Source organism: Lupinus angustifolius, chromosome LG06 (assembly GCF_001865875.1).
Source record: "Lupinus angustifolius cultivar Tanjil chromosome LG06, LupAngTanjil_v1.0, whole genome shotgun sequence".
NCBI classification, from domain to species: domain Eukaryota; kingdom Viridiplantae; phylum Streptophyta; class Magnoliopsida; order Fabales; family Fabaceae; genus Lupinus; species Lupinus angustifolius.
This window is the reverse complement of record NC_032014.1, coordinates 10955241-10979914: the sequence shown is the minus strand read 5'-3', so window position 1 is coordinate 10979914 and position 24674 is coordinate 10955241. Positions and strand designations below refer to the sequence as shown.

The following is a 24674-nucleotide window of genomic DNA, read 5'->3' as shown; positions in this document are numbered from 1 at the left end:
TATTTATATAATTTATAATCATAAAATATTGTTTTGTGTATGTTAGGCTCAGCCTCTCTCACTGCAATGATTCGTTGCTATTTAATTAATTGACTCTGATTCTTCTCCGTATGATTTTTTTAAGTACATTTCATATTTGATTTTTTTGAATATTTGATTGCAAAGATTGATATAGATAGCAAAACTACACAAGTGGGTTCCATTTTGCATGTGGTTTCCCAGTTCACGGTCAATTTGTCTCAGCTGGTATTGTAATACACTAAACACTGAAACGCCACAGCTGTCAAATTCCATAATTAAGCAACCTATTGTGAAAGGAAAGTAAAGTAAAATAAACGTAGTAATGAATAATTAAAACACCAATTAATAATTTTAATTCAGATGCTCAATCGTTTTTGAATCACAGATTCCAATCTTTTTCGTATTTCTAACTGGCAATTTCGCAAAGTCCATACGGTTTCTCTGTACTTATTTAACGGACATAGAATGAAAAATGTGAAATATCAAATATGAGAAAATACTACATTTTCTTATTATATATATGTAATTGTATTTTGTATATTATATATATATATATATTCATATTTTTTTTTTTTTATGTAAATCATATGCAATGTATATTATGTACTATCTATATATTTATATTTTGTGTATCATTTCATTTATATAACTATTTATTATGATAAATATATTTATATATATGCGAATTATGCATTGTTTATTTTGTATGATTAATGTTTATATATTTATATATATATATTAAAATTTTATTTAGGACAACCTGCAAACTCAAGTGTCAATATTTAGGGTGAACAATATATGATATTTAGGGATGATAAAAAACCTGACCCGTGAAAATACTGTAATGGGTATCGCAATAATAACTTATGTGTGAGAACGAGTTTTATGATACTTGCCTCGTAGGTACCGCAAATTTAAATATTTAGTTTTTAATTACATTTTTATATATACTTATTATTATTTTAAGGTTATGTATGATATACTTTATTATTGTTTCATAATAAATTATATTTATTTAACTATGATCATAAATTTGTCATATTATTCATGTAATAACTATTTTTACTTAATGATTATTAAAAAATATATAAATATATAATTAAAATTGAAAATTCGTTGGGTACCTGCAAATACTTGTTACCCGCACCGATACCTGCAAATATTGTGAGTTTAGGAACAAGAAAGCAATACCAAGGCCCAACCGCACTCATTGTCATCTCTAATGATATTTTATGTCTTATATAAAAATAGACATGTCTATATCCACTCTAATTCCTTACATTATCCAGACATAAACATAATTCCAATACTATTTCTAAGTTTCAACTGTCTTAATGCCTTTTTTCATAATAGTAAAAATAGAGCTGTATTAATTTGAAATCGACTTAATATTTTATTGAAGACAATGTTTCAATTTTCTCTTTGGGAAGCAAAGACAATAGTTAACATTCCACAACAAAAAATTAATGGAGATAAAATAACTCCTTTGTTCATGTTGTTTTATATTTTTTTTTTGGTATAATTAAGAATATCTTTTTACTGTATGAAAAAACTAATATATTTTAAAATATGTGAGTATTATTTCTAATCAGTATCACTTTTAAGATTCAACTTTTAAATCTTTTTACGTATATGTGATATTACTAGACAACATTTTGTTGGTTCTTAGGTTATTTATTTAATACAAATAAAGGAAATCAATGAAAAAAATTCTTGTACCAATTTCCAACAAACATGGTAGATTATTGGAAGCAAGGATTGTTGTCAGTTACATACGTGATTTTTTTTGGGAGGATGAAATATCAATGATTATAACAAAAAAAATGAGGAAATTGTGGCTGCGAGGCACAATTTTTTTTTCGACAACAATTATGGCCTTTTGCCATTGTTTTAGTGAAAATTGTGTCTTAAAGGCACAATAATATTTTTTAATTTGTTACGAGTTTTGTATAGTAGCCATTATTTCCATCATGCTTATTTTTTAAACAAAATTGTGGCTACAAGACACGGTTTCAATAGAATTTAAATTCGTGAATTGTATCCACAATTTCTTTTCAGATTATTTTTCCATTATAATTGTGAATAACAACCACGATTTGTATGTAAGTTTTTAATTTATAAAATTGTAGGTTATAAGACATGAATTCCATCCAACATAAATATTATATAAACTAGTCATTTTCAATTAATACTTACAATACATAGTCTTAACCTATTAGTATAATACAAGATACAATCTGAATTAATATTATTCATCTTCATGTGATGAAGTACACATGAATCTGGTCTTAACCCTAATATAGTACATGATACAATTCTGAAATAATATTATTGATGTGATGAAGTACTACATGAATCTGATTTTATAAGTGGTGGTAAAACTCTTATGTCATGAGATATATTTTTGTTCTAATTGTCTTCTACTCCTCTTCTTTATAAATTATTTCACTCCTCCTCGCATATCCAATGTGAGACTTCATACTTGAATAAACTCAATAACACTAATAATTCTGTCATACATAAATGGTAGAATATTGAACCGTTTAGTTTAGCTAATACATGAATATGTCATTAGAAGCTTATTATTAAGCTTGTAATGATATTTTTTTTTTGTACAAAAAATATCATTGCAACCTTAATCATAATGCATCTAAGAGATTGTTGACTCAGAATTCAAATAAAATTATTTTTTAACGGATTTACGATCCACAGTTTTACATTGTTTCTAAATTTAAAAGAAATGGAGATGGTATTAGCCAGTTTTACTTAATTTATTGAGAGATTGACCTAAAACAGACACGATGGTTATAATAATAATGTAGTGATAATTAACTTTTGAGGGATCAAATCTAATTGAGCTGTTTCGCGCATGATTTGTAAGCCATTATTTTATGAGTTGTTTTGTATGGTGGAAAGTGAGAATCATCCAATTTATTAGCAATGCATGTGAACCCATTCAAATTACAAGAAACCCCACTAATTCCCACCAAAAGCATGTCATTTGTTGCTTAAGAAGAAGACAGAATATAAACACATTATTATATTTATATAGTTGAATAGTTATTTAAAAGGAATATAACATTAATTTGTTGTTTTACACGTATAATAATTTAATTTGGGATTTGCTTCCTTTTCTTTCCTCTTTGTTTTCCTTTTTCCCACTCTATTACTTTATGTCCCACTCAAAATATTCCATTTCATTCCGTTTATATCTTAGAATTTGTTGATCTAAACACAGCAGAACAAAGTATATCATTATATTCTTTGAAAACAATTCTTTAAAACAATGGAGATAATTTAAGAGATTGACTTTTGCTGCCCACAATGGTATTATCCAGTTGAAATAGAATTTGATTTCTATTCTATTGTGCTCGAGTGATGCAAAGCAATAAAAAAAAGTATAATATTTATGTACTGTTTAATATATTATTTACCATTTATTTGAGTTAAGTTTTTGAAAATTAAATATGAATACATGAGAGATAATACAGTAACAATATATAAAATTCCTATTAATGTATACATGGTTTTCTTTTAACAAAAGAAAATATTAATTCCAATCCGGAAACATGTGATTCAATTTTTTTTAGGAAAGCTCATAGATAAGAAAATATCCTTTTTAAGTGATCTTCAGTTACAAATGATCTTTTTTAATTAATAGTACAACTTTACGGTATAGGTAAGGTTTTTTATTTTATTTTTTATAACCCCTCTCTATGATAAACAATTAATTTTTTATTGTATATTCTAATAAATATTACTTTCAAGAATTAAATTTTTTATATATAATTTATTTGAATATAGATCTAATAAAGTCTTTATATTATGAAATAATCTCTTGTTGGTAGCATGAGTTGAACCTAATAAAACAAATTATTATTATTGTAAAAAAATCTTATTTAAAAATGCAATTTATCTTATGTTTTCTTATTTTTTATCATAAAAATGCATTTATTAAAATGAAAGGGTACCGAAGTTACAAAACAGAAAGTTTACATTCAGAGTAGCTGATACTGCTAGCAATCCATTTCAAACTTAAGATTTGGTTAGTAAGTTATTAGGTTAAAGGAAGGAGAGATATCAAAGGATTAGGAAGGGGAAGAAAAGTAAGGAGAAAGAAGAAAATTATCTTATTTGAGAGTATAAAATTTAGAAGAGAGAGGAAACTAATGATAATGTAATAATATTTTTTTATTTTTTCTTTAAAAATGTAATTAATATCGAGAAATGAACAATAATGTATAATTATATAATATTACTAAAAAATATTTAGTTACTTTCACATTTTTTCTCAAAAAACCCAAATTAAGTGAACTTTAAAAATAGACAAATTGTTGAGGGTTTTGGAGGGTTTGAGAGAACCTCCAAAACATTACCTTCTCTTTCATTCAACTCTCAAATAAGGGGAAGACTTTTCAAAACATTCCTTTACATTCTTCTCTAAAACCTTACTCTTAACCTAAGCCTAGGAGAATTAGCTGCATAGATGTATACAGTCGAAATAGCAGTAGAATTGTGATGATAACTATAAATTAAAATATTGATAGTCATATATGATAGTTTTTGGAAGGAGAATCGCATATAATATTATTCTTTCTCGTAAACCAAATTTGTTATATAAGCTTGTTATGCTTTACTTTTTTTGTATATCAAATCATTTTTTGAGCTGTTAATATAATCATGATATGTATGTGACACGTTCTAATGACATTAATATATATAATCTGATACTTGTGGATTGTATCAACAAGAAATTACAATTAATTAATCGATCTCGTGGATTGTATCAACAAGAAATTGACTCTATTGTATAACGTCATGTTATATTGTGAATGATAAATACATATCTTAAAATAGATTAATTGTTTTTCAATATGAATAATATGATCATGGAATGCTTGATTAACATTAATAATTTTATCGATAGTTTTTTATCTTCACTTATTAACTCTATTAAATAATTCAAGTATATACAATACACAAGTTGGGAAATATTCTTTTTAACCAGGGAGTCACTAATGAACAACTTTAGAGGAATAGACATGGTATTTTTTTGGGTGAAGTATAGAGATGGTTTTAAAAAACATTAATTGTATAAAACAATGCTAGGCAATTCATAAAGTTGTTACTATAGTGGTAGAAGTATTATTCAATTCTTAGAGAAATGAATCACTAATGAAAATAGTAAATTTGATGAGTACATTTGAGAGATTAGTTCTACCTTCAAATAAACAGGCCGAAGATAACGGAAAACCAAAAATAAATTGTGCAAAATGTTGTTGATTTCAATAAAATTGATGTCGGGGTAAGTTAAAACTCAATACGTAACAACCTTTGTAATACCAACGATTTAGAGAAACTTAGATAGGAAGAAATATGATCCATTATTACTAGTCTCACTACAATTAAATTTGATTTGAATCTCATATATATAGATACGTATGTATATATAAAATATACAATCAATTAAATGTATTATTGTATATATGATTCTTTACACAGCGATGTCACATTCAAGCATATACATTGTCATTCTTATCTTTCTTATTCTCCCTTGTTTATAATTCAAGGCATTGAAGATTGAATAGTTCTATATTAAATAAAAAAATCGCCATATATGTGAATCTGTCATAATGAGCTGCCTAAATATGACCAAGAAGAAGACGTAACGTGTATGTAAGGTAATAACAAAATGAGAAATATACATCTATATATATATATACATATAATGTAATAGTTTCTTAAACAATCATTGCATTAATTTTTTTAATTATCATTAAATTTTCAAAAAATATATTCCAAATGAATGGTGAATAATGCACTGTTTATGCATACATATTTACAATATCAATTCATAGATATTACACTCTAACAAAATACATATGAATCCCGTTAATTTATGATTTTAAAATATGTAATAATGCACTGTTCATGCATACATATTTACTTTTATTTGAGAGTCAATAATAATCATTAAATTAATGGTGAATGATTTGCTGTAAAAAACAGTTATACTGTCAATGTATACATATTAATGATTTGTTCGTGAGTTATTTATTTTTAGAGTTTAATATCTATGCATTTTTCACTGTAAAGTTTTTTACACTCACATCACATCCTTCATCACCGATTTGTATTACTTTTGTTTAAGATACAATGATAATTAACATGTGAATGGTAAGTAATGTGTAGACAATGTAAAAATAGTTACACCATCCACATATATACATATAAAATCCTTATTTTTAATATGTTAAATTTGTGGTGTAGTCATCCAAACGCTGTATTATGAGAGAAAAAACTTCATATACTAATAAGCTACATTAATGTCGATATATTAGTAGTATTAAAGGAACCATATCTACACAGGAAAAGATACATATAATTGTAAAGTTACTAGTAATAAATAAGAAAACGAGGACAAAAGAAAGTGGAAAGAGGTTAAGGGAATATATATGGTATCCACTATAGATTTGTTAGCACATGCAAACTCTTACAAGGTGCATTATTCCACACGATTTGCAAAGCTAAACGATCCCTTAGAAAACGCAGTGTGTATATATTAAAGAGAAGCCAAACAAAAGCTTCTTACCTAGAATAAATATAAAATTTCACTTATAAAAAAAATATTGCCTCAAATTATTTCCCAAATTCTATCTCATATAAATAAATATATGTAATATCAAATAAACAATTTAAATATTCTTTATTTTTTATTTAATATTATTGGTGTAAGACAAAATTTAAAATATGATTAAGACATCGTTCTTTTCTTACCTCCACCCGTTCCAAATCCACAGAAATCAGCATAATCTATATATCAGATTCTCCATTTTACATTACACACACGGGGACTTGAGCCTACCTCTCGTAATGGTTAAGGTTTAGGCTTAGAATATTGAAGAGGTTATCTCTTTAATAATGCAGATCTTTCTGTCATACACTTTTGGATATACAAAAAATAATTTCTTTTATGATCTTCAACCGTGTAACGTATCCTCCCTAGCTGCAATCTCTAATAATTAAGTAAATTGAATTTAACGTTGCCATTCTCTTATTCTTTATTATTATTAAAATAACAATTCAACATTTACTCATTAACCATATATTTTTATACTATCAGCACATTATATATTATTTATATGATAATTATTATTGTCTCTTATATAAAATTTTACACTAACCATATATAAATATTAACTCTAATTCTAAAATTAAGCGAAGACTAATGATTCTTTGGTATACTCAAATGATATGTTTTTTTAGCAATGCAATTTATTAATGAAGAAAGAAAGATAATTATTTGAACAAGTACTATTATCCAGATAGTGAAGATAGTGGTGAACTAAAGCAATATCTATTGTTGTATATTCTTGTACTGATCTCCATCCATGCCAGATCCTCAACTGATATGTTAAAATATATTTTGATATTTTAGATAAAATATTGTATTGAGATAATAATTGTTTCAAATTTACTTACTTTTTAGTTGATTATTTAGTTTTGGTTCTTAGGTTAGTTAGTTTTCTTCCTTTTATATGTCATTCTTTTCATTCAATCAATCATATATACAATCCTCTTGTTGTTTGATTTCTGATATAAAACATACTTTAGCACTCTAACATTTATTTTATTTTCTCAACGCCAAATTCTTGTGCTTTAATGTTGTTTATGACATCCTCTTTGACATAAACTTCGTTGAACTAATCCAACATCGGCTGTAAAAAAATGAGGGAGACGAAAGCTACATATGTAGTTCAATACACACCTTTTGTCAATAACTTTACCTTGTATTTGACTTTCTTTGACATTGAGAAGTGTGGTTGAGAAGTTATATTGCATTGTATGAAATTTAGATGGTGTTATATTTTGATTGCTGTTTGAGACACCGGCTGTGCTTATTTTTGTTTCGTTTTTTGAGTTTTCCAATGTTAAGTCTTATGTTGTGGTTGTGTTATTCATATTGTGTTTGGCTATCTCTAGTCAAGTTTTCATTGGAAAATGGAGTGTTTCCAACATATGAAAAGCTTATTTTTAGATAGAATAGATAATTCTATGTGCTTAAATGATCTTCCACGTTATAAAAGAATTGAATTATGTTTTTGTTGCAATGTCAAGTTTCTCAAGTGTCATGAAGTTTGAGTTAGAAATTTTTGATGGAAGAATCAATTTCAGCTTGATGTAAATACAAGTTAAAGATGTGTTTATACAATCAGGACTATACAGTGCATTGAAAGAGAAGATTTTTAGTACAGATGACGAAGAATGAACAAAGTAAAAAACATGTAAATGAAGGAACCCTTAAAAGCAAGGCCTTAAGGTTTTCACGTATGTGATTTTTTAACTAAATTCATTAATGATGATCTCCCTCGGTCATGTGCTCCATAAGGCACTAACACTCATTTTTGGGGTACATAAGGCACTAACACTAAGTATGAGGAGATTGCTACTTTTTACTCTTTTTGGGATAATGATTTTATCTGTGAATCATATTTTTACATAATCAAACTTCATAAAATAATATTAATTTATAATTTTATTTTTTAATTAAATGATATTTTCTATTAAATTTAAGACACAAAGTTAGACATAAATAAAAACATGTAATTCTCATATTTAACTTTGACCCCTCCTTGCCAAGCTTTTGGAGACTAATAAGCATATTATTTATCTAGTAGTGTACAAGTCTTTGACACTACTAAATTTGAAAGAATTTTTTCACCTATAAATATAATAACAACATGACGATTATTTAGTTACTTATACCTAGAAAGATATTTTTTTTGAGAAGAGATTCACTTATTTCAAAAATAAGTTTTTTAAATTTATTCCTCTTTCTAATTATTAATTTTAGAGAAATCCGATAGTTTAAAAAACTTATTCTTAGAATAAGTGGATTCTCATTATTGAAGAGAAATGATTCACTTACACAGTAAGTTTTTTAAACTTACTCCTTAATCCTTATCCTAACATCAATTTTAGGAAAAATCCAATCTTATAAACTCAGAGTATTTAAGAGATTACTAAGTTTACTGACCATGCAAACAAAATGATGAAGTTTCATGACTCATCAGAAAACACACTCAAAATTGTTTGGTGTATCTCTAGTTACTTACAATGGTATCATTAATTCTGTCATAAAAAGATGTCCGGATCATGCCACTTCTGTTTCTTGTAATACTAATTCTCTGAGTAAATAGAAAAATTAATTAGTGGTTAATGCATCGGGGTATATCATATAAGTCATTGTTTTCTTCCTATGAAAATATTGTTTGTCCCCTTATAGTAATATGCTGCCATGCGAATTTGATTTATATTACCATGCTATGAAATATTAATTACGGATAGAGATGGTATAGATGTTATGTTAATGTCTTTTTAAGTCATCAATAAAGTTTTATCTACACTACCAAATTTAGGCAAAAGGTTATGAATTTTTTTGTTTTTCACATGTATCCTCGTATTGGAGGTAATTTTGTCCGAGCTGAGAATATCAATAAGTACGTAGGGCTAACTCTCCTAGTGGATACTTTTTCTATCTACAACAAGACTTCAACCCAAAACTTTACTTAAGAGGAATCAAACATGTACAACTTAAACCAACTTATTGGTAAAAAGTCATGAATTTGATAACCACGTTTGATGTATACAAACATTAATAAATGATAAAGATTAAACATTAATTAATAATTATATATATGACTAGCTACTTAAAAATGTATCACATAATACTCGAAAGTCAAGAATCACACATCTCACATCTCACATCATCAAGCTACTCTCTCACTTGTTGTGAGAAATTTATTAATACGTACAAATTAGTTGTCATGTCCAAATCCAATGCACCATGACCATGAGTCATTCTCTTTATATATGACATTTAGCTTCATTCCAATATATTATGTCTCGTTTTTCTCTTGTCATGTGTAGTATGTGTTTCACATGTCACTCAACACTACATGTCATTTGATTATTAAGATCATGCACTAATGGTTTGAAAAATTATATTCTTATTATTAGATTATTTAATTTTCAAATTGTTTTTTTAAAATGTTATTGCATTTTATTTTCAATTTAAAATGTGACTATAACTTTCCATTATGTCTCATAAATAAAAAGTATTGACATGTAGGCATTTGTCTTTAATGATTACTCCAAAAAATATTATATTTACAAGTATTAACCTTAATTTTAAATTTAGAAAATGCAATTTTTATTCCATTTCTTTCAAATGGAAGCATTATTTTCAGTGTTGTTAAACTGTACCGGTTATCAAACCGGTCAGGGTACTGGTATAGTGGTACAGTGGTTCAACCAGTGGTTCAGTAATTAAACCGCATGCCGGTTAAACCGGACATACCTACTTATATTTATATATAGATAAACCTATAACAAAAAAATTACAAATAGGTAGATACTCAAATTTATGATCCATATTTATAATCTACTCAAAATTCACATAAATAAACAACTTTAAGTCTTTAACAAATTCAAAGTCTAAATTAAAAAACATATATCAATCCAAAAGTATCACTTAACAACCACAAAATATAAATAAATGACATAAGTTCACAACTCACTCTACAAAACAAATAAATTTGGAGTTTTCATATTTAACACCAAAGAGTCAAAGTTGTCTCATATGAATATTATACTTTTCTATCAAATCCTATCTTCAGACAGTACTCCAAGATTACACAAATGTCACTGAGATTACACACGAATGTTACGGAACCAAAAGATGTAATCTAAGTATGTCTTGGAAGTATGTGCCTTGAAAAGGGTTGGAAAGATGAGTCACCTTGTAATTGATTTTTAAGTTTTTAAGTTTTTTTTATAAAAAAAAATGTGTATAAACCGGCCGGTTTAATAAAATACTGGCCGGTTCACCGGTTTTGACCGGTTTTGATATTTGGCCGGTTCAACACCTGTACCGTACCGGTTAGGGACCCGGTTTTCCGGTTGAACCGGCCGATACGAAACGGTTTTTATAACTATGATTATTTTTCTCTCAATGTTGCTCGCCTTATGACCACCAACCTCAATGACTGAATAATTCTTGAACCTCTGACTTTGAATATCATTTTTTAAAAAAAAGTTGAAATTAAACATTATCTATACATTAAGTAAAGGCTGTATTTGCTAAATCGTAAAGAAAAATTATTATTCATTGTTTACTTTTTTTACTAGATTATAATATTTTAGTATTGTAAATATGTTTTTCAACATAGGGTGATATAGACAGAGTTTTGACCATTGAACTTTATTTTAATAGTAAGATGTAGAAGATAAATGTATATGGTTTTTATAAGTTATGGCATAACCATAAGTAATTATTAATCTTGAACATCAATCCCTAATTATATGGTCAAAATCCATTCTTCTCACATTCTAAAAATGAAGTTGTTCTAACTCAATATAACTTTTTACTGGAGCCTTTTGGTCGACATTACCCCCTTACATATATATCTAACGTTTAACTAATAGCATATGAACTTTCCTTCAAAATAAAAATAGATATGAATTACTTTGCTTAACTAATTGTTAATTTAAAATATATATATTTTGCTGTCACTGTTTTTATAAAAACAAAAAACCAGATAAACAGCCTAAGAAAATCTCACTGTTTTGGTCTAAGAAAATCTACCTCCCCAGCCATACATAAAAGTAATAGTATAGTTCTAGTTTGATGTATTAAAAATTTATACACTGTTTCTATGGCTGCTTCTTGGATCCTTCCACTATAGAGAACATACAGCAGCAGCATGAGATTATAAATATATATATACATACATGTGTGTGTATATATCATTCATCATTTGGAGAGGTTCAACTAATAAACGATCTTTTGGTTACCAGAAAACTAGGAATTGGTCAGTTGTAAGATTTTGCATTTATTTTATGATTAAAGAAGATATTATCCACAAAATTAAAGATGCATGTGTGAAAATGCTGCCTAGTATGAACATGTTGTATAAATCAAAACCCAGTTGAGTTTGCTGTCACAATTGTTTATAGTTGTTTAGCTAGTTTAGATATCCAAATAGTGAAGTCCCATAACCTGGCCAATGCTATTTTTATAATGCATTATCGATCTCTGTGTAGTTAAAAACTTATGGCTGAAGATGCTTAAGAAATATTTTTATGCTCATGGGATCCATGTTTTGCTAGGGTGGTAGATTTTCTCAGAATAAAAAACTGGAAGAAGTCTCTGAGGGTCATTATAAAAAACTAAACATAGAATAATTATTAAAGGTGTTTATATATTGGTGTAAAGTCCCATTAAATTTAAAGATAGGCTAAAAAATATTAAGGGTTTAATTTCTATCTGTAATACTTATTGTGAGAGATTATCACGTATCCCGAAATAAATTAATTTTTACCATAAGATTATAGGATATCTTGATAGTACCAAAAAAATAATTAGTATGGCACAACTGGAATGGGGCCTTGGAATCTGCAATGAAATGGTCCTAACTCCTGACCACATGTGTAGAGGAACATCAAAATTTGACACTTGGTTTGCCTTTAGATATGGAACCTTATTATATATAAAAAGTTTACTTATAATGCAACACTGATTATCTGTAAATTTGGCACTATTATGTGATTAGTCCTCCCTTGTCTCCTAATACCTTATATAAGTATACTAATTAATTCAGAAAACCAACATCCCTAGTGCTTCTATATCTATCTTGGATATGGTTTCTGATACAATTGATCATGATAATATCAAACATGATTTAGTTAATCTTTGATCTTTAATGTGTACACTGTACATTGATTAGAAATAATGTCTTCTTTGTATTTCCTTAAGGATCAATCAAAAGATAATGGTTGCCTTTAAGGTATGTATATTTCCATCATCCAGTGGAGGGGAATCAGAAGAAGATTTTGTATTTTACTTTAGTGTAATTTATGTTTGATATGATATATAATGGACAGATTCTATGGCACATGTATATTAGTTGTTGGCATAATGGCATAATCTTTGAGGAGAGACAGTTTTTCACAGTTTATGGCAATATCATATGAAAGCCACACTGAATTACTTTCCAAGGGCCAAAAATACTTGTAAAGTAATTATGTCATTAGAACATTGATTTATAACATGATATATATAGGAAGGCCCATTATTTCTATATAATCTAATGGCTCCTGTATAAGACTAGAAATATTCATGTGACTCCTAAGCCAAACTCCAGTGATATTTTTCTCCTGTCAGTTGAAAACCAAGTGCACAGTACAACAATTTCCCATGATTACCAGCATACTGGATACCATATACATGACCAATTTGAAATGGATACAAGACATATCACCAATTTGTAAAATTTTCTTCTACCCGCATGCAAAATCATGAGACTTACACGCACTGAGAAAAAAAATAGGTTATGTTCTTTTTGTTGATGTTGGTTTTGAATAGATGCCGTTGGTTTTGTTGGAGTAAATATATCTCTCTTCTATATGTATATTACAGCCTTTGACCAAGTGTTCTTACAATTATAACTGTGAGACTAATGTAATGATTTAGTAAAACACTTGTCAAAGTGATGATCTTTTCTCTTTTATCTTCATCTATTTATATTTATGCGTATTGGAACTCGAAGAATAAAAGTTTTGAATGCAATCTACCTTTTCTCTTTGAATTAACTAAAATAGCTGGAGTTATGTACAAAACTAAAATAGCTGCAACTAGTTGATGCATGTGTTCATCGATTCATATGGGGTCAGCTACTACATTAGGTCATGGATGACATATAATTCCTTCCCTTTTCACGTGTCATCGATGTTCTTCTCAGATTAATTTAGCAGTTTTTTTTAATAAAGGAGCGTATCTTCCCATAAAGTTCAGTTTAAATAGCATAGTTGTGACTTACTTTAGCGTAGTCTCATTGTTTAAAATATAATCAGAGTTCCACTTCCACACATGCTCATCTATTATTTTATTGGTTATAAGGTTGTTGAGTTAATCTTAGACCTACCTTCTGAAACCAAGCAAAACCAGTGCATACATCTCCTACATATAAAGTATATATAAAGGTTTGCTTCCATTCTAATGCATGTTGGTTATATTAAATTTTCCAGCTTACCATTTATGGTGCAAATCTTTATACATTAATCCTATCAAGTTTGTAGCTACCTCTTCCACATGTATGGTCACTTTTATAGCACAAAGCATTACGTGATCTTTTTAGTTGGCCAATTTATAAGAAAGTGTTCATAGGAGTTACCCAACAATGCAGCAGAATGTTAGTTCACTCAATTCATTCAACTAATCTGGAAAGTTTGAATTCAGGGATAATAGGTGTAGAATATAAATTTAAACAAGTTTGGTCAGAAATCCTAAAAAATCAGATAAGTTGGTCTTCATGATAAACAAGTTTGCACCATGGCTCGCTTTTCTTTGTTATACATCAGGGAACATTATCCTCAAAGGGACTTTTTAGTACTAGGAACTTTTGCAGGGATTTCAAAAAATTTAAAGGATAAATGTGGAATTATAAATTTATCAGTTAAAGTGGAGACTTCACTGTGAAATCCATCTTTCAATTATCTTCTGTTCATGGTGTTTGGTAAGATGCTTACCAGGCTAAAATAATGAAGTATGACGTAGAATAACTGATTCATTATAAGGTATATTTCTGTAGTTCATCCCAGGTAGCTAGTTTTTCCCTAGGCTTGTTCCTGGAACTTCCAAGCTTCCTTTCTTCAGAGTCTATCTTTTCCCAATCACTGAATGAGACTACTCTGACATTTCTATCATTTAAAAGCTGGAGAAGACCATCTCTGCCTGGTTTTGGCGATGATGAACTCAATACTCCTTTTTCAAGGTCTTCTGATATGCTCAAAACCTATAATGTCGATTGTCAGAAAAAAATTCTGCGTTAAGTAATCACATGCAAACCATAGATAGCTAAACCCTCCCCCACTCCCCCATACCCTTTAGAGACTCTCCTTCACATGGTAGCCTTGTGCGTCAGTGAGCTCAAACTAATAAATAACTTGACATAAATGCATAATCTGTTTCGTTTAAACAACGGTTTAGGATAAACAGGTAGTAATCAACTGATAAGTCTTGCTTGGCCACAATGAGACAATGAGAAAAACAGGTAGTAATCACAGTCAATTAAATTATAAACAGGTAGTAATCTAACTACAAGAAAGCTAACAGTCAATCTTAGCACTTCAGAGTCTGCTTTAAGAATTCTTAAAGCAAACATATAGAACTGAAATTTTTACAAGCCAGAAGTCGCCTTAGTATACCAAGTATCAAAGTGTGTGACTTATTTTGTTGTCATCTTATTCGTTGTCAGTTTTAACTGTTTTAGGAGTAATAATATAAAGAGAAAAGCAAGAGAAACGCACAGTTTCTTCAGCACAATGAAGGTTTGTGGCAACAATCCCAGAAGGTCCCCTCTTCAGCCAACCACATACATACAAGCCCGCTTCGAGAAGTGTAGACTCCCCTGAAGTGTCACTCAATACTCGACCTCTATCATTTGGAACTATACCTGAAAGGTAGGCATCACATATATACAACTATGAGCTCCAATCATGTGACACATTTACATGCCCCAAGGTTTTTCTTGGCCAATGTCTGAAAAATACCAGTACAGTATTTTTGTTAAAAAAAAAATTTATTAGCAAAAGGAGAGAGTGTGAAACAGGAGGGTCAGGAATCCTCCCAAGTCCTAAAGCTACAATAAAAGAACATAGGAAAAAAAGTAAATTAAAATACTTCAACTCAAAAGAACAATCCAGTTCATTTACTTTTCCGACCGAAAAACACCTTTAAAAACATGACTGCATGAGTGAAAGACAGTTAAATAGTAACTATAAATTTGTTTTTAAGGTTTGAGTTAAGCCATCAATATACCATTCTGTAACTTCTGATGTCACTTAAACACTTTTAATCAACTGAAAAGTCTTGCTTGGCCACAATCAATCAAACAGTATATTCTACAAAATCCTGTTGGTGTGTCCCAGAGAAAAAATATAAATGTTATTTTAGTTTTCCTTCTCAATTTCCAATTACAACTAACAAAACTACATCACATCTCCTAACCACTTATATTTTCCACAGACCATTTTCCCAAACTCTGAAGATATTTGTCCAGAATCAACCATAATTTGAGACCAGGCAATTTAAACACCCCATAAGAAAATAGGTAATATGAATTAACAATAGAAAGTGCGAAAAGTGAATGAATTGGGAGCATTGGTTATTCTTTTACCTTTCTTATGATCAAAAGGCAAGCCATCAACTGGTACTGATTTGTAACCAATGCTTTTAAGTACCATCCTACAAAAAAGTGTCCCAGTGTATTTGGTAAGTACTCAAAACTTTGTCATAACAACAAAGGAATAAATATCTTTATAGGCTGCAAACATTCTCTACTGTACCCTAGGGATCATTGATTACAATAATACCAGCAGAAAGGAATTCATGCCAATTGATGACAATTTTTACAACTAAGGATCTTAATAACTTTATATGTTTCCAAGGTATAGGATACCCGCAATTTATATCTTCAAATTCTCCGGTACCAATGGCAATCTGTTTTCCAGGGCCAACACCTGCACAACAAAGTTCACTAATCAAAAGCAATTCATTGCACAAGAATATAGTATTATAAACTCCACTTAAATGCATCATTGTATGGAAAATCTTCAATAAAGGCTTACAATTACCAGCATTTTAGGAAAGCCCAGTAGTGTACAACTGTACATAATTACAGATGTGAAGTAGGGTTGCTGTACATAATTACCAGCATTTTAGGAACTCCACTTGATGTATTGGTCATGCTGCTGTGTTCAAATCCCAACTAATCAAAATTAATATGTACAAATGAAAATTACCTTTAAGAACTGTCTTCTCAAAATTCACACCAGAAGCATGGCCAGATCTGTCCTTTGACTCTATAAAACTATCTGGCTTACGGAAGAAGACAAAGTGGAGTTGACGTTTGCTCAAACCAGCATCATTTTTGGGTCTTGAGGTAGCTGCCTTAGATAGCAACTCATAAACTCTTCTCTGTATCCGGTTACACTTAAGTCCTTCCTTTGCCAAGAGATAGCACAACACAGATAACATCAATGAAAATGAATCCAAATTTTTAAAAATTATTACTCTAAAGATAATATTCTTAAATAGAATATACAAAAATGAACAATTAAAATAAAGATAGCCATTAGAAAAGTGACATTAGTATAGGATTTCTCATATTGAAAACTATAGGAGAAACAACAAAACCTCAAGTTAATAATTAGTTTCTTTGGGAAAACATTATTGAAAATAGTGATGAAAGAATGAAAATTAGATGCATTCTATACCTCAACATCTGGGGTTAAAATTAGATCAGGTTCCTGTATTGAAATATCAAGGTTACGAAGACCTGTAAATAGATGCCAAGTGTCAATTTGTTTCTTGATCAGGGTTTGATTAGGAAGTAATTAGCACCAATGAAGATTAGGATGGGAAACCAATATAATCTATCAGATTGTGGGCCAAAGAACATGATCAGGGTTTGATTCTTAGTTCAAAATATAGTCTTAATGTCAAAAGGCTTGAAGCCAATGACTTATGATTAACAATAAACAGATGAAAATTAAGTAGCGCCTATAAATATTAGGAAAGGAAACAATTAACAGACTGAAATTATGGAAATCAATGGAGAATTAGAAGCCAAATTGACAGGATGATCATTAGTCAAGCAAATTGAAAGAACTAGTTTACGAAGGAAACTTCTCAGACTAATAACATAATAGCAATATGGAGTACGTCAAGTAGCTCAGGTATGCTCCCTTTCCAAACAGTTTCACGGACAAGCAACAAAATCGAAGTTCCAAACAAATATGCATCAGAAAACTGAATAGTTAAATTAAACTTTGCATATTGGTTGATGCAAAAGTTACCTAGAATTTCACGCAATTCTTTTGCAGTACAAGCTGCTTGGGCTGGACCTCGTCTTCCAACCAAATAAACCTTCCTGCAATATATAGCTTATATAAATAGATAAGCAACATTATGGAATATCAATAAGGCCATCTGACTGGTTCAAATAGTGCAAACGTGAAACCTAATAGAGCTCTCCTCTAAAGCAGACAAAGCATGACTGGCAATATCAGTCGTTGATAACTCTGTAGTAGGTCGCAAAAGAATACGAGCAACATCAAGAGCAACATTTCCCTGAAATTAAATGAAACCATTAACCTAAAAAACCATTTATCCAATTTAAAAATTAAATCAATATGTTCTGGAAACTCTTGTTCGCAAGAAAGATATTAACTTTCACAGTAAGCGTCCTGTCTTAGAAAGAAAAAATATAGTGATTACTCAACTAAGACTTGCTATACAATTTAGGCACCGTAAGAATCCTTAACACGAAGTTACCTGACCAAGAATTACAGCTGTATCGGTGCTCTTCAAGTCTGGATCAAGATTTCGCCCATCTGGGTGCCCATTATACCACCAAACAAATTCTCTAGCCGAATGTATTCCTTTCAAATTCTGAGAGGATGAAACATAAGACATTAAAAAGTAACTCAAACTATCAGCAAATGTATGACCATTATACAATTAATGTGTTAAGCCATCACTTATACGGTTATACCCAGGGGCAGAGCCAGGATTTCAATATAAGGGAAGCAAGAGTAACCGTATATGATTATAATAAAGAAAATTTAACTAACACATGTATGATGGACAGAAACAAATTATATAAGAACTAACATAATGTAATATAAACTACTTCAACTCAGCCCTAACCACTACAATTAGAAGCAATAAATTTAAGCTAAGACATTTAGGGCTCATATTGTGGACATGATAGGATAGTCTGTCCTATCATATTGCAATCCAGAGTTTGGTTACTCAACAAGATAGGAGAGGCTATCTTGTTGGCTGTTCCTATCCTAATATATTTTATATCCGATAAAGGAAGCTGAATTAGAAATGAGCAGGATATGATAGTGCAGTTTCCCCTCATGCCCACACATCTGAACATTACTGCTACCACTTCATCACAGCCCCCTACTTCACATGTTAAAACGGGAAAAATTCATTACTCCAAAAGATTCTTAATAACAAGGAAAGGACTCTTTATCTTTTGAATAAAAAACCCCAAATTAGTTGCTTCCCTCACTCTCAATAATGGAGCGTGAAATCACTCGGCTTGCAAATCCCGACCAGCTTATGGTGAAAGGTGCAGCTAGGGATGAAAAAGGATTGCAACTTGCTTCTGCACATTTTAACTTTTTTTGGGTCCTTGCCAGGTATCCCTCACCCTTTGAACGAGAGACTAACCCTTTGGGATATTGCAGCTGCCCCTCCCAGTGCCAGCAAGACTAATCTCATTCGGTCTTTGACCTTGTACGATACCCGGGGATCTAGCTTTGTCCAACCACTAGACCAATGTCTTGTTGGTACACCTTAACTGTAGTTACTCTGCCAATTTGTTTTTAGTTTTATTTGTGTTGGATTTTTTAACAAGTAAATAATAAATAATAAGGTGGTGGTAAAAGTAAAAAAATTATGAATACGGGATAAGTCATGACTCAGAATAAATCATAAGGGGCATTGTACATAAATTGGTATGGGATAATATTAAAATAGTTTAAAACATTGCAATCACAAAAAAATTAAGTATTCAAAAGCTTGGGGTGATCGCGGCAACTGCTGGGGTCACCCCTGTGCCTCCACCCCTGGTTATACGAAAGGAAATTACAATGGAACACCAAAAATCCTAGCAAAACAGTACACAAATACACAATTCAAGAAGAAGCAAAAAAATTAAACCAAGCATACTTCTCCTGGAATACCAAGACTTCTGTCACTTTCAGCACCATATGCGAGGACAACCTGCTCAAATGCATAAAATATTATTGAAAAAGATGGTACAACAGAGAAATGATACATGGACATGCTACCATTAGCACAACAAATCTTGAACCAGAGCCTTACCACGTGATACAGCTCGCGCAATTCAGAGAGAGAAATGCTAGATCCAAGGGTCACAGTGCCGAAAAATGAACATCGTTCATGTTGTGCCACTCGTGAAAACTGGTTGATGACAATCTGTTGCAAGTTTTCTAGGTAACCTAAGCTCATGGAAGTCACTCTAAAGAAAAAATTGTAAACCACAACACACCCAAAACCTTCAATTGCTTCTCTTTTATTTTCTAGAAACTTCAAGATATATGAATAACCAAAACTAACAACTTCCTCCCCACCCTCTCCCTCATAAGGCAGCTGAAATCAGTTTCTGTAAATTATCACATGCCTACCCAATACATTATGAAAATACCAGTGTTAATCAATTATGAAGTTCAGCAACTACCAAGGAATACTGCAACAAAAATAACAGTAACAACAAATGACCTTCGTTTCAGGGTGATCAGGTGCTACACCAGAGCGAACCAAACCGAAAGGCGTAGGCAACCTGTCAATGATATCGACTTGTGCTTGTTGCTGTACCTTCAACACCTACTACCACATGGTTATTACAGGTTATCCATTTTCAAGTTTCAATCACAAAGGCAAGAACCTTACCTTCTCAGCAGTGTAGAAACCAGCAGGGCCACTTCCAACAACACATACCCTTAAAGGGTTTGAAGGCATACTTGAAAAGCTTCTCCAAAGCCACTGTTTTGCTTGCCAAATTGCCATTTTTTGCATTTTATTATCTGTAAATAAAATATATAAAGAAGAAAAAACAAAAGAGTTTCAATTTTTCCTTTGTATTAGTGCAAAAGAGTTTCCTTTTGAAGATTTGAAGGCAGGACCAAAGAAATATAACCACATCATCCAGTTGTCAAATTCTCCAGTTTGCATAAACTCGTGAAGCTTAGGTAAACTCGACTCCAATATTGGCACAACATCCATAGCATCTTATTAAAAAGCATGATAATATAAATTAAATCCATGAATAATGACATAAATTAAAAATTAATAAGTTAAATAAACCAGACAAGAACCTATATGCATCCAATAGTCTATAATAAATGGCAAGGATATCATATCTTTACTCTGCAGTATAACAAGAAATAAAAAAATAAGCTCACACATTGTCACAAACAAAGGGAGACATGTCAAATAAACAAATAGCAAACTAGCAATGACCAAATTGAGACTCAAATTCAATTAAGCTCCCTTTTCCTCTCCTCCCTAATCATTTTAAATGTGAACCCAACTTTAAAAGAAACTCACACTGTTAACCACAAAATCAATTTCCTCAACAGAAAGCTTATCAAAATGAAACAAACTAAAAGAAAACAAAGTGAATTACTCACACAAGTGACAATACTCAGAGGTCTATATGCAGATACACATTATACTTACTTATGAAATTGACAATACATACAGACATATTAACAAACACATGATAGGCAACAATTTGAAAAAATGAGTAAGAAATAAGTAACCATACATACACTGATATCTGGGCACGATTTGGATTATGAAAAAAAAAAAGTTTATGGCTTCGAGCAAAGGAAAATACAAGTGAAAAAATTTCAACCTTCCAGGTTCATAAATCGCAAGATGCATAAATCTGGCATATGCACATAACCGGAACCGTTAAAATCCGTTATAATTTGGGCCAAAGCATTCATTCAAGTCATAATTTGGGCTTCTAATACTTTCAACTATCTTGTGCTAAATTTTTCATTGTATTCACCATTTTGGTTTTAATTTTTTTTTTTGTTTAATATCATTATTAAATTAAACAAAAAATGGTACTAATTATTTTCCTTTATACAGTATTACTCATGCTATTTATTTGAAATCAGATTAATTTTCATTTTAATGTCCATTTTGTTAGTCATTGTGCTAAAAGTAATGATTAAGAAATAGATACTTTCTTATGGAAAATTGAATGTAGTATTTTATAATTTGTTAAATATACTACTTTTCAACACAAGCTTTCATGTTTATTTTTTTCAAATCATTGCTCTCAGCGGTGAGAGTAATCCAAGAGGCCTAACCTCTAATTAGCATATTTTTACCTAAAATAAATACATAAATGTTATAAATAAATACATAAATATTTTTTTACCTAAATAAATGCATAAATACATAAATGTTATATATTTAGTAAATAGGTTAGACTTACAAACTAATATTTTTAATATAAAAATGGTGAAAACATTGTCAATGAAATAACTTAACTATTTCAACATGGATGCATATCTATCAAAATAAAAAATTATAATGGATTCGTATTAGGCAAAGCATCATCAACCACAAATAGAGCCTGCGTTTGTTGCAACAATGTAGCATATAAAATTTCAAATCTGATCATTTTGACTAACCTCTCCTCCATGAAGACCAAGGTGCTCAAAACTTAGGGAGCAACTGAGGCTATAGGAAAATTTCCCTGACTTCCATTGCTTTCCATTCATGAATATGTCAACATATTCTTTATCCTTAACAAACACTCCAATCTGGCTGACAGGAAGAAAGAATTAAAATATTTTTCTTCTAAAACAGAATGTTCAAAAAAACAGACCTAATCCTTCATAGAAAATATTTACTATTAAACTGAGGTGTACTTAATTATAACCATATACACAAATTTACTACATACAGTCAACAATGAGATAAGAATTATTACAAATCGAAGAAGTAGTGCAGTGAGATATCGAGTGTACCTCATACTCATAGTCTTTTAATCCAAGCAAACTGCCATAATTTATATTAGATGATCCGAAAAATAATAGATCAGTTTAGATCATCTATTTGGAACGTAAGTACTATTAATATCTCTGATTTGTTGTTTTTTAAAACAAAAAATAAAGGGTTTTCCTAAACTTACTCGCCATCCTGACCATCAATTTTAGGGAAATTTAATGGTTTAGATTTATTCACTAATTAAAACTATTGAATTTCTCTAGAATTGATGACTAGGATGAGGAGTAAGTGGATCCATCCTCTTTCAATAAAGGATTATCTTATTTTATTTTATCTTATCTTAAACACGTACAAAACTCAAAATAATCAAAACTTCATGAATTTAATATAACTGAACCAATGTGTATACATCAAGCTCGTATTACATTCAATCCCAATAATGGAGGATTTAGCTACTCATGTTCACACAATGTAAGTAATATAAAAATAAAACATAACTCATGAGGTGGTAGAACCACTCATAAATGAGCATAGATTAACTCATATAGTGCTTACACTTAGTTCTCATGGTCTATGTGAGCTAAACTTTTTAAAAGCTCAGAAAAGAATTATTACAATTTGATAGTATCAAGCCTATGTCTAATGGTTCGAGTTGAAACTCTTTAAATAGTGTCTGTATGCTAGCTCATGCGCTCAACGCACCGCCTGTGCACTGAGCGCAACTCTTCATCTAGCTAGACATGACCTTTCAGCGTACCAGCTTGCGCATGGCACAACATCTGTACACCTCCCTTTTGTGCTTAGCACATGTAGGTGTGCTTAGCATATAAGTTATTGAGGGTAATTTCTTTTTCTTTGGATGCATACGGTTACAGCATAGGTTGCATTGAGTTGTTTGGGCGCTGAGTGCAGGTCTTAGTTGCTGCCTGATCTGCTCAATGTGATCCTTGCGCTGAGTTTGATTGAGATTTTGATTTATATGGAAACTTGGCTTTTACGATCATTCTTCTAGATTAAGTCTGTAAAATACTATAGTGATGATATTTGACCTTTTAACAAGTTTTTATTATGCATGAGTATAATTTCATTAATTTGAGTCGATCAAGTAGTTAAAATACCAAAAATAAGTGTACATTATATGATGAATTTGACGCTTAACAATATACTAGTTCATAAATCTAACGAGTCGAACAATATTCAACTCAAGTTCGACTCATTTATTTAGCATGCTCAATTTCCAACTCAAATTCGACTCATTTAGTTCATGAACCAAATTTGTTAAGCTAAATAATGAGTCAAATTTCAAATGTATATCCATAAGAATTTGATGAAGAAAATTATAATAAGTTATTTTATTCCAAGTGTCTCTTGATGGTATTAATTCCTTCTACCAAAGACATGAACACGTTAAGGCATAAAAATATTTCAATAAGAGTTTGTTATAATTATATCTATAAAATATTCCAATCCAAAATACTAATCTAATAAGATTTTAATAGCCTAAAAGCACTGTACTAATCTTTCTTTTTTTTACCTTCATAAATTACAATTCTTTAAGGGTCAATATTCATGACCACTTTACTATGGCAGCATTAATTTAATGATAATCCTTCTCATGTATTAATATTTGATATTTTAATTTATCTTAATCCAACTTTTTCGCAGTCCAACCTCTCAATAAAAACAACAATTCTCATGACTTAAAGTCCTAAAAGTCAAGCATAAAAACCAGTCTATTAGCCATAAAAGAGCATAATGACATACTACATTCATTTTTTAATTTTTTTTTCTCAAGGTAGAACTCACAATAGTAATAGAAATTGATAATCCATTTTTACTTCATTTCTTTGTCACTTTCCGTATGAAACAAGTCCACGTACTTTGATAATACTACTGACTCCTCCTACTTCTATATATAAACACATAAATATTTCATATTACCATAAGAAATAAATTTCATTAAATTTGTGTGTTAGAATATCCTTTCCATAGCTACCATATTCTATAGGTAATAAACCAG

General features: G+C 30.1%; 1 protein-coding gene across 3 annotated transcripts; it reads right to left on the bottom strand.

Annotated features, from left to right (window-relative positions):
- Positions 14369–21650, bottom strand: LOC109349811 (NADPH:adrenodoxin oxidoreductase, mitochondrial). 3 transcript variants are annotated; one of them, XM_019590800.1, is made up of 14 exons: positions 21457–21650; positions 20576–20709; positions 20405–20509; positions 19988–20101; positions 19832–19885; positions 18419–18535; positions 18105–18214; positions 17941–18014; positions 17359–17420; positions 16885–17086; positions 16542–16602; positions 16260–16327; positions 15391–15536; positions 14369–14876 (listed from the first exon to the last, which is right to left on the bottom strand). In XM_019590800.1, exons 1-14 carry the CDS (start codon positions 21569–21571, stop codon positions 14652–14654), a joined length of 1587 nt encoding a protein of 528 aa, XP_019446345.1. In that variant the 5' UTR covers positions 21572–21650; the 3' UTR covers positions 14369–14651. The 3 variants fall into 3 exon arrangements, with proteins under 3 accessions (XP_019446345.1, XP_019446347.1, XP_019446346.1); XM_019590802.1 differs by having other exon boundaries at positions 21453–21567; XM_019590801.1 differs by lacking the exon at positions 21457–21650 and adding an exon at positions 21365–21407.

Excerpts from the sequence above, each read along its gene's own strand:
- LOC109349811 (XM_019590800.1), bottom strand. The coding sequence starts at position 21,571 with ATGCATCTTGCGATTTATGAACCTGGAAGGTTGAAATTTTTTCACTTG. Across the intron at positions 20,510-20,575 it reads GTTTCTACACTGCTGAGAAG|GTGTTGAAGGTACAGCAACA; the intron begins GTAAGGTTCTTG and ends ATGTGGTAGTAG. Across the intron at positions 18,015-18,104 it reads TTAGAGGAGAGCTCTATTAG|GAAGGTTTATTTGGTTGGAA; the intron begins GTTTCACGTTTG and ends TATATATTGCAG.